This window comes from Mastigoproctus giganteus, chromosome 4 (genome assembly GCF_048544385.1).
Source record: "Mastigoproctus giganteus isolate SK-2022 chromosome 4, ASM4854438v1, whole genome shotgun sequence".
Classification (NCBI taxonomy): Eukaryota; Metazoa; Arthropoda; class Arachnida; order Uropygi; family Thelyphonidae; genus Mastigoproctus; species Mastigoproctus giganteus.
Genome location: NC_143578.1, coordinates 205,026,521 through 205,044,014, shown reverse-complemented (window position 1 = coordinate 205,044,014; position 17,494 = coordinate 205,026,521). Strand labels below are relative to the sequence as shown.

The following is a 17,494-nucleotide window of genomic DNA, read 5'->3' as shown; positions in this document are numbered from 1 at the left end:
AAAAAAAAAAAAAAAAAAAAAGCATGTCAAAATCAAAATTGAAAACCATGCTTCCTGTTTTTTTTTCAAAATTAAAGGAATTCTTAGGGCTGAATATGTGCCACCAAATCAAGCTGTCAATCAAACATATTACATCAAAGTTCTGACACGGCTTAATGAAAAAATTCAAAAGAAGAGACCTGAATTGTGGAAGGATGGATTGATGTTCTCCGTTAAGACAATGCTCCAGCACACAAAATCTGGCCAAAACACAAATGCCTGTGTGAATATGAACCCTACTCCCAGACCCTACTCACTAGCCCCTTGAAACTTTAGCATTAGCAAGGGCACATGATGCAAGAAAGCAAGCTTATGTAGCATCAGCCAAAAAAAAAAAAAAAAAAAACACACACAAATCCTTCACATTTCACCCATCGACTCACTCCAAATATTTGTCTAGTTCTGCCTTGAATCTATTTAAGCTATCAACTTCTACAATGACAGATGGAAGTTTGTTCCAGCAATCAACCACCCACTGGTTAAAGGCAGACTTCCATACATCTATCCTACAACTGTCTTTCTTCAATTTGAATTTATGCCCTCTCAGGCGATTATTCTGAGCAAGAGAAAGAATCCCATCAGCATTGAGCATGCTCAAACCATTCAAGGCTTTATACACCTCAATCAGATCACCCCACAAGTGCCTAGTCTCCAGACACTGTAATTTGCAAAACTTAAGCCTTTCTTCGTAAGAGCAACCCTTTGTTCCATTCACTGATCTTGTCCTTCTCTGTACTCGTTCCAACAGCTCTACATCCTTCTTGAAATGAGAGCTGTTGCCCTTCTCTGTTTTCGTTCCAACAGCTCTACATCCTTCTTGAAATGAGACTTCCAGACGTGTATACACTAATTAAGGTGTGGCCTAACCATTGCCTTATACAAGGGGATAATCACCTCCTTATCCCTTCTAGAAAAATTCCTGTATGTCATTGACAAGACACTATGAGCTACCCTTGCAGACCATCTGCACTGCTCAGAAAACTTCATATCTGCCTGCACAATTACCCCCAGTTCCTTTTCACTCTCTACCACAGTTAGTGTAGAACCACACAGTTGATACATTACTCTGGGGTTACTGCTTCCCATGTGCAGCACTCTACATTTGTCAACGTTAAACTTCAGTTGCCACCTCTCAGCCCATCTGCTCAACTTTTTTAGATCCTGTTGCAGCAGCATACTATCATTACTGTCATTAACAACCCTGCCGACCTTCGTATTGTTTGCAACCTCGGACACACCAAACTTGGACATAAGCCTGATATACCATCATTATTATTGTTATTTGTTATTTGTTTTTTTTTAGGAGCATTAGCAACTAAAGCCATATTGCTCCGGGCCTTTCCGGGCCATATTGCTCCTGACCTTTCCACATCCTCTGTATTTGGTGGTCATGGGCTCGAACCCCGGTCTAATCAAGAAGCATGTGCTACGCACTGCTGCTCCTGCCCACCTGTCTACGGAGGTGCCTCAATATCATTAATGAATACAGAAAACAACAATGGACCCAACACTGAACCCTGGGGGACTCCACTAATAACATTAGTTCATGAAGAGCAGTGTCCATTGATTACCATTCTCTGTCTTCTCGCCGACCGGGCTAGCCGAGTGGGTAAAGTACCTGCCCGGCAACCCAAAGGTCGCGGGTTCGATTCCCGCCTCGAGCTTGGATCAAAGTACTACAAAAACCTTGGGAGGTGCAATATGGCCACAGAAGCCAATGCGCCAACAACTACCAAATCAAAAAAAAAAAATCTGTCTTCTCCCACTCAACCATCCATAGCAAAAATTTGTCTCTAATGCCACACTGCTCCAATTTGTGCAGCAGTCTTCCATGTGCAACAGTATTAAAAGCCTTTCTAAGATCCAAATATATGATATCAAAATTATTCTTTGCATCCAGTTACTTTGTGACTACATCATAGTATCCAATCAAATTGGTCAGACAAGACTTCCCATTGACAAACCCATGCTTTGTCCAAGCTATAGCCGAAGTCTTCTTGTTTAGATGATCCTGCAATGCTTCTTTAACCAGTGCTTCCATTAATTTCCCTGGAACAGAAGTTAAACTAACAGGTCTGTAATTACCTGCCTCTCCCTTTGATCCTCTTTTGTGGATTGGGGTCATATTTCCACATTTACAGTCCATGGGTACCTCCCCTGAATCCAAGGATGCCCTCATAATTAAGGCTAAAGGTTTGCTTACTTCCTTTGCTGCCTCCTTTAATATAACTTGCTAGATCCTGCCCACCCCAGGTGCCTTTTTTTTAAATTTAACTTCAACAATTTCTCTTCTCCACTTTGCTCTCAGTTATTACAAGATTATTGAGCTTACTGCCAGAGTTTAATACACCTCTGGCATTCCCCTCCCTGAATAACTTCTAATGTGTGAATGTAGATGCAAAATATTCATTTAGTTTGTTAACTACCTGAGCAGGATCAACAGTTGAACCGTCGATATCAAGTGGACCAATCTGATTCATCCTCTTCCTTCTAGAGATTACATAAGTAAAGAACTCTTTGCTGTTTTTCTTTGCATCCTTTGCCAAAGATTTCTCGTAATCTGCCTTTGCCTGCCTAACCTCCTTTATGACTTCGTTACAGACCAGCTTATACCTATCATAGGCTTCTGTGTCATCTGTTAATTTAAATGTGTCCCATCCATTTTTCTTCTCTGCCACATGTCTAATTAGTTCATCTGACATCCTTTTAGGCCTAAAACTTGAACAATATTTCTTAGTTGATATGAAAAGTCTAGTAGCTTCCAAGATCATTTCTTTGAATTTGCTGTTGGTAACATCATCAGTTGGTACCACCATAGTCACGTTTATGAAATCAAAAACCCTTCCCTTAACCCCTGATGGTAGTTACCTCTTTGAATAAATCCCACTTCAGCACACTGTGACCACTGCCAACTAGTGATTCCTTTATGTGCAGATTCTTAATGCATGAAGAATCACTACTGATAATCTGATTAAGAGTATTTCTCCCTCTAGTTGCCTCCCGAACATACTGCTGTAAAAAACAATCATCCAGTTAATCCACAAAAGCCTTGCTAGTGTATGAGTGACCAACCCACAGATTCCAGTCAATCTTTGGGAAATTAAAATCCCCATTATAAGACACTCTGATGTACTGGCCCACTCTATTTCTCTGCACAATTGCTCATTATACTCATCAGCTTCGCTTCGTCAGGCCTATAACACACACACACACACACACCTACTCTCATATTTCCTTTCCCGATGCTTATGTTACACCAAACAGTCTCAACATTGCATTGTCCTCTGACATTAATTGGATGCACTTCCTTAGATTTTATGTGTTTCTTTACTAACAGCATAACCCTTCCTCCCTTCCTGTCCTGTCTATCCTTTCTGTACACATTACACTCCCCAAATTCCAATTCTTCACTGCTTATGTCTGTGTGGCACCACGTCTCTGATATCAAAACAATATCTGCCTTTGATATTTTGACCAACACTTCAAGCTCATAAAATTTATTAACTATACTCCTAGCATTGGTGTACATGCACCTGTTTCTACACTTAGTTACCCTAACACAGCCCATGTATTTACTAGTTCCACTATGACTCCCAGCAATTCTATAAATCCGCATTGCCTTGCTTTCCAGGCTGCTGCTCAATTGCATTTCTGTAGAAGCAGTGCAAGAATCACTTTCATCTCTGGCAGCGGCTACTGTTAATCTATTAGTCTGTGTATCCCCCCCAAGCTAGCAGTTTTCCGACCCACCTAACTCTGCCTCATTAGCATCAGCAAATATTCTTGCACCCTTTCTATTTAAGTGTATCCCATCCCTGTAGAAGCAGTCTCTCCTGTTAACAAGCACAGACCAAGCTGTGAAAAATTCTACCCCCTTGAGCCTTGCACAATCTCTCCAGGATCGAATTGATCAACAAGGCTCTCATCATATACTCCCTCCTATCATGTCTGGGCAGAATTGCAGACACTTTCAAATTCAACCCTAATTTCAAATTTTTTTTCAACATTGACCTGTACTTGTGAAGTAATTCTGCCAGTCTCCTACTCTTAATATTATTAGTGGCAATGTGTACAACAATATCACCCTTTGTGTCCTTAAAAGATGATATCTGCTCTGCAACATCATCAACCTTTGCCCCTGGTAGACATGCCCTGGTCCTGTTCCACCTATCCTTTTTTGCACAATATGTTCCCCGTTTCCCTGACAATAGAGTCACCGACAACAACTTGCTCCTTTGGGACCTGCGCATTCTGCCTTGGGGGTTGCTGCTGTGTTGCGTGTTTGAGTGCAAGCTCTGGCATTGATGGGCCCCTCAGTTTAAATCCTTCGAGAGCATCCACCGTGCCCTTCAAGCTTTCATATAGGCCCATGACAATGCTGAGTTGGCAACTAAATTCCTTACATCGCACGCACACACAAAGACATCCTCTTGGCAATATCCTATCCCATTCCTGATTGCTAAAAAAACATCAAACAAGCAGTGCATTTCAAAAGGCCGTGACTCAGAAGACAACTGCCCCCCCCCCCCCTCAGTTCTCCCATTCTCATTAGTTTGAGCCTTTTGCTTTGCTGCTCTGTTCTGAGTCATGATTTCTATTCAATTTCATGTAAAATTCCAATAGAAAATATAACCCTAAACTTATATCCTAATACAGTTATAAGACTATATATATATATATATATATACACATGTAGTTCAGTATCGAATATTATCTCCAAGTTACGTTATAAGGCTTTCTTATCTCATGTCAAGTTATATGTATTAATTTATAATGTTATGTTTGTAAAAACTAGGTCGTTATATGTATTTAGTTAAAAATGTACAGTTTAATTGACAATGAAATTTAATAAGGTTATTAAATTTTACTGATTATTTGTTACTACTATACTCGCTATCTAGTTTTCTGTTAAACTTTACGCTATCTAGTTTGGGGTACACGTTGTATTGTATAACAATGGCGGCAAGTTACGAACGGTAAATCTACGGACATGAGGTATTAATTACTTTCAAAATCGTGCTATCTAAATTCAAAATAAACCATAGAGTTTGACTAGGTCTATAATCTACTTATAAAAATAATTTAATCTAACAATTAAATCAATAAACCAGCTAAATATAATTAAAAACTTAGTATTCGTGGGAGCTGCAAACTTGTCCAAACGTGGATTAGATACCCTTACCGATACTAAGTAATAACCTACAAAATCTCTATCTAAGTTCAAATTAAACTAAAGTATTGTTACTAGGAATTCTAGAAGCAACTCTAGAAAATAAATTAATATTCCAATTTAAGTCAATAAAAAAGCAAAAATTTAAGGAAACTTCTCTATTAGCTGGAGCCGAAAAACTTAGCCTGTTCACGTGTACTCTCCTACCCCTTTTTCTCTTTCCCAAACCAAAAAGGAATCCATTTTTATTCCAAGGAAAACATTTAGAAAGTAACGGTTGAAGTGTAAAAAAGGCTTACAGAAGATGTCCTCCAGAAATGTTTCTGTGCTTGGAAGAAACGTATGGAATAATCTGTGGAAGCTCAAGGCAATTATTTTGAAGGGCACGAAACCTGTGAGGCATGAAATATTTCATTATACAGCAAGCCCTCGATTAATGCACTAAATGTTTTTATACCAAAAATCAATTAGTGCGGTACAAAAATTCGATTAATGCGGTTAGCTATAATGCAAGTCCATATTTTTCGAGCATTTATTTAGTCACTGCTTTAATTTCTGTGTCCATTTTTTCAAGCGTTAATTTAGTCACCACTTTAATTTCATATAACTGAAATCTGAAAGAAAACTGAAAGAAAATATTTTCTTTGTGAACCACGAGTTTTCTTATGTATGTGTGTAAGGTTGTCTGCTAACAGTACATGTAAATATTTTTTTTTTGTTTTTCCTTAAAGTTTAGCTAATACGTAATTTACCCTCAGCTATGAGCAAAAGAAATAGTGAAGTGAAAAGTGATAGTATAAAGGAGAGTTGAAAAGTTATTTCCTTAGAAGAAAAATTAGAAATAATAAAAAAAGCATGAACGCAGTGATAGTAGAATAAAAATAAGACAGGACCATGGGATGGGTGAATCAACAATACGAGCAATTTTGAGCAAAGCAGATGATTACAAAGAAAAATGTAAGGTTGTGGCATGTCCCGAATGTATGCAACCAACTCGAAATAGAAACCTTACAATGATTGAAATGAGGACTGTTGTCTATTTGGATTGAAGGTTGTAACCAAAAACAAATCCCGCTAAGTACCGATATTATTAAATCAAAAGTATTAATTCTCTTCTTGTCTTTGAAAGATAAGGCCACAGAACATGAAAAAGGGAACAATGAAGAATTTAGTGCTAGTTCTGGATTGTTTGAGAGCTTTAAAAAAGAACTAGCTTGCATAATGTTCGAATCACAGGTGAAGCTGCAAACACAGATAAAAAGGCAACTCAAAAATATCCAAACACTTTTAAGGAAATTGTGGAAGAAGGAGGTTATAGTAATCAACAAATATTTAATGTCGATGAAACTGGATTGTTCTGGAAGTGAATGCCTTCTAAGACTTCCTTGGCTAAAACAGAAAAATCACAACCTGGTTATAAAGTTGCCAAAGATAGGCTTACACTTTTATTAAGGGGTAATGCCAAATGAGATTTAAAATTAAATCCCATGCTCATTTATCACACACAGAATCCTAGGACTCTTAAAGGCTTAAATCAAGGGTCACTTCCCACAATTTGGTGATCTAACAAGAAAGCATGGATAACTAAAGCTCTGTTCGAAGAATGGTTCACAGACTGAAATGGCCCAACAGTTGAAAATTATTGCAGAAAAAATAATCTTGATTTTAAAGCTTTATTAATTTTTGCCGATGCTCCTGGTTATCCCATTGCTCTTGATGATTCCTTATGTGAAAATATCAAGTAATATTTTTACCACCTAATACCAACTTCCTTGCAGTAACTGATGCGATCAAGGGCCTATCACACAACTGTTAAAGCTTACTAGCTGAGAAGGACTTTTAAACAGGCAATTCAAGCAACATCTAGAGAGAATGCAATTTCATTGATAGGATTCTGGAAAGAGTATAGCATCAGAGATGCCATTGAAAACATTCATCAGTCATGGCTTGAACATGCAATATGAGAGCCATGTGGAAACTGTGCAAATGAATTTAAAGGCTTTCCAAAAGAAATGGAAAGGACCTTTGTTTTAATGAATTGTTTTAATCACATTGGAAAGGACCTTTGTTTTAATGAATTAACAACCAAAATGTTCAAGAATTAATTGAATCCCATTCCGAAGAAGTGAACAGTAGTGATCTTCTAAATTTAGACACCCAACGAGCGTATGAAGCTGCCAATGATTGTCAAGGTGATGCAACTCCTACCCACAAGAAAGAAATCACTCGAAAGGAGTTTGATGAGATTTTTCACACTGTTGAAGTTTTTAACCAGCAGTGCTCCTGATGTGGTCATATTTGTCGAAAAGCGGAAGAAGCTCTGGAAAGAGTATAGCATCAGAGATGCCATTGAAAACATTCATCAGTCATGGCTTGAACATGCAATATGAGAGCCATGTGGAAACTGCGCAAATGAATTTAAAGGCTTTCCAAAAGAAATGGAAGGCATTGTTTAATAAATAACTCACATTGGAAAGGTTGAATAAATAACTCGCATTTTAATTCCTTATCGACAGATGTACGATAAGAGGAAGGAGAATACACATCAAACTACACTTACTAAATTAAAAAAAAAAAAAGTAGAATATTTTCCTTTATTTAACTTTTAATTTTGTTTAATTTTTATTGTGTGTTGTAATTATAATTTGTTGAAAAAATTTTAAAAAATACAGTACTGTATATTTTCGAGAATAAATAATCATGGAACCAATCACATTATTTTCTATTGGTTATTAAGTTCGATTAATGCCCTTTTGATTAGTGCAGTACTTTTGCGAGACACATTAAGTGCACTAATCGAGGGATTACTGTATTTATTGCATCTCGTTATTTGATAGCCACTCCTTGTATGTTATTACTGAAATTTAATTTCTAGTCTAAATACAATTGGATAGAAAAAATCTCTTTCTTCTCCTGATGATTTGCTGCTTTCCTTCAGCATTTTTCTGATTAAAATTACAAAACTTAGGTTGGAAGTCATGCAATAATTTACTATTATAAAATTTCTAATTTTCTGTTAAAAAATAAAATTCTCAAGTTTACTTTGTACTGTTAATTTAACATAACATTTAGAAAATGCAAGGCTGCTTATAGAATTAATAATATTTAGAAATTAAGAGCTATTCTGAATTTAAAAGCTTTTTCTTCCCTTTCTAGAAGCATTTTCAGCTTTTTCTAGTCTGTGTGATGGATCACTTTTTTTTGATAAACAGAAAGTTCCAGAAAGGCATAAGGAATCCCAAACTAAAGGTGTATCATTATCTAACTCGCACAAAACCTCATTGAGAAATTATAAAAGTAAGTAAAAAATTCAAATATAGTGGTATTAATTGTATATATATCCAGTTCCCATATTTAAACAAAATTTCATGTAAAGTGGTTTTCTAAAATGGCACTGTCTTCTGGGAAAGACTGTGTTCTGAGAATATAATAATTCCTGAAATAATTCAGGAAGTAACCAAGGATCTTATATTTTTGGTGGTTAAATCATAGCATTTTCAGTAATAGTTTTTGAAGTGTGGTAATTCAGTAAGCTTCTACAAGTTACTTGCACTGTCTTATTGTGGTGCATGTGCATTCTCATTTTATACTCCCCTTCCTTTATTTCCATTTTCAGTTTGGAAGAAATATAATTGTTAGCAATATAAGAAATTACCCAGTTTATTAATAATTGATTTTCTTTAGTTTACAACTAATGAAAGCCCAGTGATAAGCATAAGTGTTGTGCTAATTTTGTAGGACAAAAAAAATCTTAGATTTCCTTACCAAACACCAAAAATATTATTAAATATAGTGAAATCTGTTAATGAGGTAGTCTGATAATGTATATGTTAATTTTTCAGAAAAGTGGAACCTTCCCTTTCCCTATTTTATATCTTGTCTAAGGCAGAGGTTCTAAATCAGGGTGTTATTATATATATATGTATTGTAAGATTTTAAAATAATGACCCAAAATTTGTAAGGTGTTTAAATTAAGTGTATATTTTCTTCTGTTTGAGTAGAAAATGTGATACATCAGATTTTGTATTGCAAATTAAAGAAGATTGGGAACTTCTGGCCTGGAAGAATAAAACTTTTCATTTACTGGTCTAAATTTGTAGGAAACTAGTTTTCACGTTTCTATACCTTGCAGAGCTGAAGTTATTTTTTTGTAACACCCTACAAGATTTTTGTGCTTGAGCAAGAAAATGGGGAAAGTTAAGTGCCTCATATCTTACTAAATTTTTAAGGTAGTAGGATACCTCAAGGTACAAGCCAAACGTTTCTGGACTGAGGCAATGAAATTAATTTAGACTTACATTAGTTATGTGTTGGCATTGTCTCCTTCAAAGTAATCCCCTCCAGAGTTTATACATCAATCTTCCACTATGGAGTAAGACAGCTGAACGTCGTTGGGGAAAAATTATCTGCTCGTCAGGAAGAAGTGCAGTCTTTTACCAAAAAGTTTGCAGAAGTCATAGAGGAAGGCTTAAGTTTGGATCAAGTTTACAACTGTGATGAAACAGGTTTAAATTATCGAATGCTTCTGACCAAAACATTCACGTAACAAGAAGAAAAAGCAGCGCCCGGGTATAAACATAGTAAGGAGAGACTGACAGTGTTGGCATGATCAAATGCTTCAGGAAGTCACAGGCATACGTTGCTACTTATTGGAAAGGCTAAAAAGCCAAATGCCTTCAAACATGTACATGTGGAAAGTCTTCCTTGTAAGTATGCTAACCAATCAAATGCATGGATGGATTCATGTTTGTTGAAAAAATGGTTCCATGAAGGCTTCATTCCTGCAACAAAGAAAATTTTGGCAGAAAAGAAACTCTCAGAAAAAGCATTGTTGCTTCTGAACAATGCACCATCTCATCCAGGTGAAACTGAACTAGTCTCTGGTGACATTAAAACTCTTTTTTTTGCCTCCTAATGTAACATCTCTAATCCAGCCACTATATCAAAGTGTCCTGGAGACTTTGAAACAGAACTACAGATGACGACTTTTAAAACAACTCCTGGAAGGTCTCAAAAATGGTGGAAATGTTGCTGAAAGCCTTAAAAACATAAACGTGAAAGATGTCATTTACTGGCTGGCAGAATCATGGGAAGAAGTGAAAACATCAACTCTCGTGAAGCCCTGGAAAAAATTCTCAGTAAAACCGAGGAAGAAGATGATGATGAAGATAATCTTCCACTTATAGAGCTAGTAAAAAATCTTCCAAATTCAGAACCTATTATGGCAGAAGACATTCAAGATTGGATGAATGGGGATGAGCAACAGGAGATGACTGATGACATGATTATAAATTTAGTGAGTGAAGATGAAGATGATGTGTGTCCAGGAGAAGGCTCAAAAATTTCACATATGGAAGGCCTAAATGCGATTGAGACCGCATGCGATACGTGGAACAGCAGATTGAGAGTACGCCCGCTAATCTACTGTTGTTAGCCTGAGAAACATTGCAGCAAACAAGCGAGGAACTTCTTTAATATAGAAGACTTTGAAAGACTTTTTTTCTAAAGCCTGATGCTGTAATCACGATAATGCCCAACTGTACAGTACAATACTATGTAAGTAAATACACATGCTAAGGTAAAGAAAGCCCACACGAGAAGCATGGAAAATTTTGGCAAAGTTTAGCCATGAAAGTACAGTATACTTTGCCGTACCACACTTGTAGTGTTCCTTGCTCAGTAAACAGACGGTGGATATTATCGGTCTGTAGTAGAAGTCGAGAACGATATATTGATTGACAAGTAGGCATGATAAACGATGTACTGATTGGTGCACGAAATAACAGATGATAACATTGGTTGGCATTATGACTTGTATTAATGAATAAAGAATGGTGCATAATTAGTTTCGGAATGAACGGCATATAGATAATATTAAAGATGAATCTTTTAAAGTTGGCAGAAATTTGTGGGGAAAAATCAAACATTGCTTCAACTTCCTTGATTTTTTGATGAAATCTAAATTAATAACACCGAAACTGTACTGTTTTAAGTGCAATAATTATTTTAAACTAATTGAATCACGAACGGAGTCAAGTGAAAAGTTCTGGCATTGTAAAATATGTTCTGCAATGTGCCGAGTGTCTTTAAAAATAAAAAATTACAAAATAAAAGTACAGTAATAATAAACAAATTATCGTCTAGTCCACCCATGATTCTATAGAAAAAAGGTCAGGTTACCCCCTCCACCTCGGGAGGGTTCAAGCCTCCATAGGATTCGATTTCTACTCCTGACTGATAACACCCACCGTCTGTTTACCGAGCGAACAACAATACAAATGCCGTCACAGCCAACTAGTTCCACCAGTAAACCAATCCAAAATTTGCCATACTTGTCATGTGGGCTTTCTGTACCTTTGCCATAAACACAATTACAGTATGTAATTACATATGTACATGTATTCTTTTTCTTACAGTACATATGTATGTACGTGTACTTCCTTAATGACAGGAATGAGGGAGATCTTGGGGGGGGGGGGGGAGAACATTGCCGCAAAGTTAGTATACAAAAATTTTCCGTGTTAACCGAGTTTGACCGTATCCAAGCTGTTCTTGGTCCACATTAGCTCGGATAATCAGGACTCTACTGTATCTCAAGGGGGGGGATATTTTGATGCAGAAGATGAAATCAATTTCTTACACTTTACCTTGTTTGATTTTTGATCATGGGGATCATTATGCTCCCAAACCCAAGGCTGACAAATACCATTAACCACAGTAACATCCAAGTTAGTATTAGTAGTGGCAGAATGCTGCAAGGATATAATTTTGGTTGATGCTCATACAGTAGCCACCTCATTTGCCCAGTCTTTTAAATTTATTTAAGCTACCCACTTCCACAATGCCAGATGGAAGTTTGTCCCAAATCAGTTACCCTCTGACTGAAAGTAAATTTTCACACAGTTCTCTGACAACCCCCACCCACACCCCGCAATCCTATAGTATTTTAAGATACTCTGTTTTGATGCAAGTCATCTGATTTGCATCATGGTTTTACTATTTCAGAGACAATATTAAGAAAATATTGTAAAAATATCAAAATATAATAAAATAAAAAAGTATCAAAAAAAAAAAAGCCCACCGAATTATTTACAATTTAAATTTATATTTCCCCTGTTTGTGTCATCTGAGAAAATATAAAGATAACGTCAGCATTCAGTTTGTACAACCCAGCTATTCATGAGTTATGGGGTCCAATTCAGACTTAATTTCTTAGTTTCATTCAGACTTCAGGTTCCATCCTCTGTACTAAATTACTTATAAAACTCTATATTGTTAGTTAGGGAATAGTAGAAACTTCAAAATATATTGTATTTCGATTAATCAGATATCAAATTTATAAGGTTATAATTGTAAAATTGATTTTTGTAATGTTGAATTAGTTAAATTACCAAAGCCATCTCTCAGTTGTAGTAGTAGTAGTGGCATGTGATGCAAGAAAGCATGTGTATGAGCTTATGCAGCATCAGCCAAAAAAAAAAAAAAAAAAAATCACACCAGTTCCTCCTTAAATTTATTCAACCTATCAACTTTCACAACAACAGATGGAAGTTTGTTCCAGCAATTAACCACCCGCTGGCTAAAGGCAAATTTCCGCACATCTATTCTACATCTGTCCTTTCTTAATTTGAATTTATGCCCCCTTAGGTTCGTAATCTGAACAAGTGGAAGGATCCCATCAGAATTCAGCATGCTCAATCCATTCAAGGCTTTATACACCTCAATCAGATCACCGCGCAGGTGCCTAGTCTCCAGCCACTGCAATTTGCAGAACTTAAGCCTCTCTTGGTAAGAGGATCCCTTCATTCCCCTCACCAATCTTGTGGCCCTTCTCTCTTCTTGTTTAAAGATAGGTCTGGTTTCTTGAAACCAGATTGGACATAGAGATTAAAATTCTACCTTAGTGTTGTGGTTTGGTGAAAGTTCTCTAAAGTAAACCCCATTAAGTCAGAAGAGTGTCCACTATAGGAATATGTCCATTTTGCAAAGGTCAGTGTAGCCAGTCTCAATTCTGAAAAACGAAAATTTTCCGAATTATTGAAACTGGTAATTTACTGTAACTGATTGTTTACTCAGAAGTTATTTTTCTTTTTATTGTCATTGTACATATATGTTACACTCAACTTTTAATAAAAAAAAAAAAAACAACTTTTAGTAAACACATACTGAAATTTTAGTAAAAATTAATACAGATGGCTTTGTTTAGAGCATTTCATTTTGGCAATTCCATTTTCATTATGGATAATTAGATCACTTCCTAGTTTTAGTCCATGTTCATAGTTTTTGCTCACACAGAATTTTTTAATGTAAGAGGATATACCCCTCCCACTTTAATGGGACAAACCCTTTTTAAAATTCTGCACACAGCCTTTCTACAAAGAGCATGAAATTTATTTCTTGAAAAGTTTTACAACATCAGTGTAATGCCTAGGAAAATTTTTACCAGTATTCCAAGAGAAAATCAACATGCATGAACAGATCCTTGTGTAGCTCCTTAAACGACCACCATTTCTCACTGCTGAGCAAAAGTGGCAAGTGACAGCATGAGAAAATTGTCGTTATCCCTTAGTCAAAAATCTGGCCACCACTGTCAGTAAAGCAGTTATGAAAATAATTTCAAGGGACACATTACATTTTATCAAATATACAGGAATATCAGATGTACAGGGTATCCTCAAACCACCTTTATAAAACTAAAACATTATTGTACGAGTAAGGTACATGATGCAAATTTGAAACTACTACTAAGTGGGAGGCACTATTGTGAAGTTTTATTTGCCAGTCGGAAAATGCGGGTGCTGTAATAGATGGTAGCACAATTTCAAAACTGTAATCACAAAGAAATTTACCAACAAAATTCCATCCACCTGGTTCTGTCCTTAATCAGCAGTTTCTGTACAAGCACTGTAACTTCCATGGTTTAGTCTTCAGACAGTGATGTAACATGTTACACACTGTTGGCCTTACATGTTAAGCTCATGACTGGCATGTTGTATGAATTTTTCTCAGCTTTGCATAAAACTTCCTTGAACCAGCTCCACCATGCCATCATCGACTTTTGTGTGACCACCACCTCTACCAGGATGATTGCACAAACTGGTATCCTGTATGAATTTTCCATACCATTGGGTATACAGGTAGTTCCCGACTTTACGAGTTAATTCATTCTTAGCGTGCGCTCATAAAGCAGGAATTTATATCCCATAGACATAATGTTAAAAGTATTGGCTGCATTCTCAACAATATTAGTAAAATAATAAGAGGAGTATACCTCAATATAGTGCGTAGAACACTTCCGTATGATACCCTCCAGAAATTAAAATGGAAAAAACGAAAAAATCGACAACTTACCGGTACATTAGAGTAAAATATAAATAATTAAATAATCAATTTAACACAATTCAAATCAATTTAAAACAATTAAAAATCAAATTAACGCAATTAAAAGAATCTAACGAAAATATTCAAAACGATTTTCCTTCCTGAAGCTGACAACGCTTTTCGACCGTATGTCGTGATCACAGGAATGAAAATTACCGAATCGGATTAAACCTGATACTTAAATAGAGATTATTTGTCTTCGTGCATGCGCGTAAAGGTCCACGAATCGGAGATCAAATATGGCCACCGAACATTAACAGAATTCTCGTGTAATTTAATTTCAACGGTTTCTGCAATTAATAGTCGCGTATAATTACGTTGAACGTTAAGTATTTTGGCTTCGTTAAATAAAAAAAAATAGTAAAGCTCTGATTCATACTATTCTCAACAATGAAATTAGTTAGCTAATTAGTTTATGTTTAAACAATGATTGATTTAACCAAAGAAATTAAAACGTAAGACTATAAAATCAAGCAAATTATAATAATAAAGAAATTATTTATAACTTACAAATTTTAAAGACTATTCATTCATCATTATCACCATCCACTAAATGCACACTCATTGATCACTCATTATTGGCTCAGCACTCGTTGGTTTGTTGCACAAGGAGGCGTTTGTTTCCAAGATAATCTTCTCTTTTCTTTATAAATTTCAATAGTATGCATAAGCATTTTTTAACGGAATGCACAGATTGCAACTAACACGATTTGCGCAGAGTAACAAGTTTAAAAAAAAAAGAATGAAGGAAAGATTCTGAAAATTTATTTGTTTTTTATACAATTGAAGATTTCAGTAAAGGGGAAACACATTTCACCATAATAACGTAAAACCCACACAATTCCACTATCGATATTTTTACAAATGCAATAACATCAAGTTTACTACCCATTTATAATTGCTTGCAGTAACAGAAAAGCCCTGTTAACCGGAAAGTGCAAATTGTTTGTATTGTTTTATGGTCGTGACCTCCAGAAATGTGCTTTAGAAAAATGTCACAAAGCCATTCAAAATTGGTTCTTATAACAGAACATATGATAGCGATGAAAGTGTAGTGCATTTTGATGATTTGAATTGGTAACTAATACAGTTTGCACTATAAAAAAAAGGACCTTTTAGTGAGTTATATAGTGAAAATTTCAACTTCCGAGGTCATGGAACGAATTACCAAAAAAAAATGTTATTGGGTTCACGATACGATGGTGTCTCTGGAATGGATTAATATCATAAAGCGGGGTACACTGTATTGTAAAGCTATGCGCATGGTTTTAAATGCAGTATTTATGAATGTTTAACATTCATTTTTTGCAATTAATGTTTATATTTTCGATTTTGTTGATACTTGATACTTGGAAAAAAAAACCTCGTAAACCCGTGAATTTGTAAAGTGAAAACTCATAAAGCGGGAACTGCCTGCAATTGGTGACTTCTTTTTAAACTATGTGAAATTTATGGATGCGTAGTGGCAGACTACAGCCCATTGAGCCAAAGTATTCACTGTGTCATCTCAGAGTTGGTAAATTTCAATACACAGAATTCTACAACAGATCCAATATTCAATATAAAATCTATTGCAAAGAAGTCACAATATCAGATTCTGCTGATTACAGTTTTGCAGCTGTGATGCCATCTACATGAGTGTGCTTTTCTGGTTGATGAGTAAACTGTTGAAGATTTGTGTCATGTATCCTTATTCACATAATAATGTTTTAGTTTTCTAAAGGAAGTTTGTGGATATCTTGCATTTGTGTATACAAAAAATTCTCGTGGGTCACTTTTCAAAATCATGCATATGCAATCCTCTTTTTATGTATGTTATACCACAAGCTGAATCCTGTATTGAAATGTATGTATTAAAATGTACTTGTATGTCATACTGCAAACTGAATCCCATATGAAAAAAAAAAGGCAGCTTTTTTATTTATTTTAACTTTTTTTTATTTATTTATTTTTTTCATGGTAACATTTTATGGAAATGATGTACTTGAGGAATACATTGGACAGGCCAAATAAGTTTGCAAACATTTGTTAGTCTGTATCTCTATTGGAGAGTGTCCATTTTGGAGAGGTTATCTAAAGTATAATTTCTAATACTTTTGGCTGGGACTCAAGCCTGAGTATCCACAACAAGAGATGTCCCCCTTTAGAGAGGTGATATTTTTTCAGGGGGATATCACTGTATTTACAATCAGTCAAAATATTTTCACAATAAAGCAAATTTTTCTCACAGCTTTACTTTTGTTTATCAGTATGGTATCAGACCGAAAATCTAAATAACTTCATGAAGCATTTTTACTATCGCTGTAATCAGTGATAGCAAAATGCTTCAGTGATGTATTTATGATAAATACATTAAAGAAATTTTCTAGTGTATGAGTGAAACTCATATCCAAGATGAGAAATTTTTCTTTAGTGTGATCTTGCTTAATACTGTACCATTCAGTATCATCAGGTGCGTGGTTAGTTTTAGACCACCTCATCCCCTTTATTTTGATAACTAAGTTATAACAATGTAAGAAACATAAATGGCCCCCTTTGCATGCCTCTGGCCTTGACAGGAAGTCATCTAAATATCAGAGAAGGCACTTGAAACCTCTTCAGTCTATAAATAAGCTTCATTTTGAGTTTCTGCTGCCACTCTGTGACACAGAAAATTCAAGCTATTTTTACTACACAATTGCAACAAAATATGGTATTAACACTTATGTCAGTATAACTTTTTCTTTACATTCTAGAAACTTCACCAACTGTATATATTTCTTTCAAGTTTAACATTAACAGACAATTAGATTTAGCAAATAAAATTTAGCCTAATACATTCCATTAAAGAAAAGTTGAATAATGTAATGAGAATTGCTTATTCCATCATTTCCTTTATTACTAAAAGATTCTATAATAAAATAA

General features: G+C 35.5%; 1 protein-coding gene across 1 annotated transcript in view; it reads left to right on the top strand.

Annotated features, from left to right (window-relative positions):
* The window catches only part of LOC150087339 (uncharacterized), a 353,008-nt gene that overhangs the window by 255,587 nt on the left and 79,927 nt on the right, over nucleotides 1-17,494 (top strand). The window contains exon 17 of the mRNA XM_090372447.1: nucleotides 8,366-8,506. Coding sequence (XP_090228573.1) covers nucleotides 8,366-8,506 — 141 coding nt within the window. The remainder of the gene's footprint in view (nucleotides 1-8,365; nucleotides 8,507-17,494) is intronic.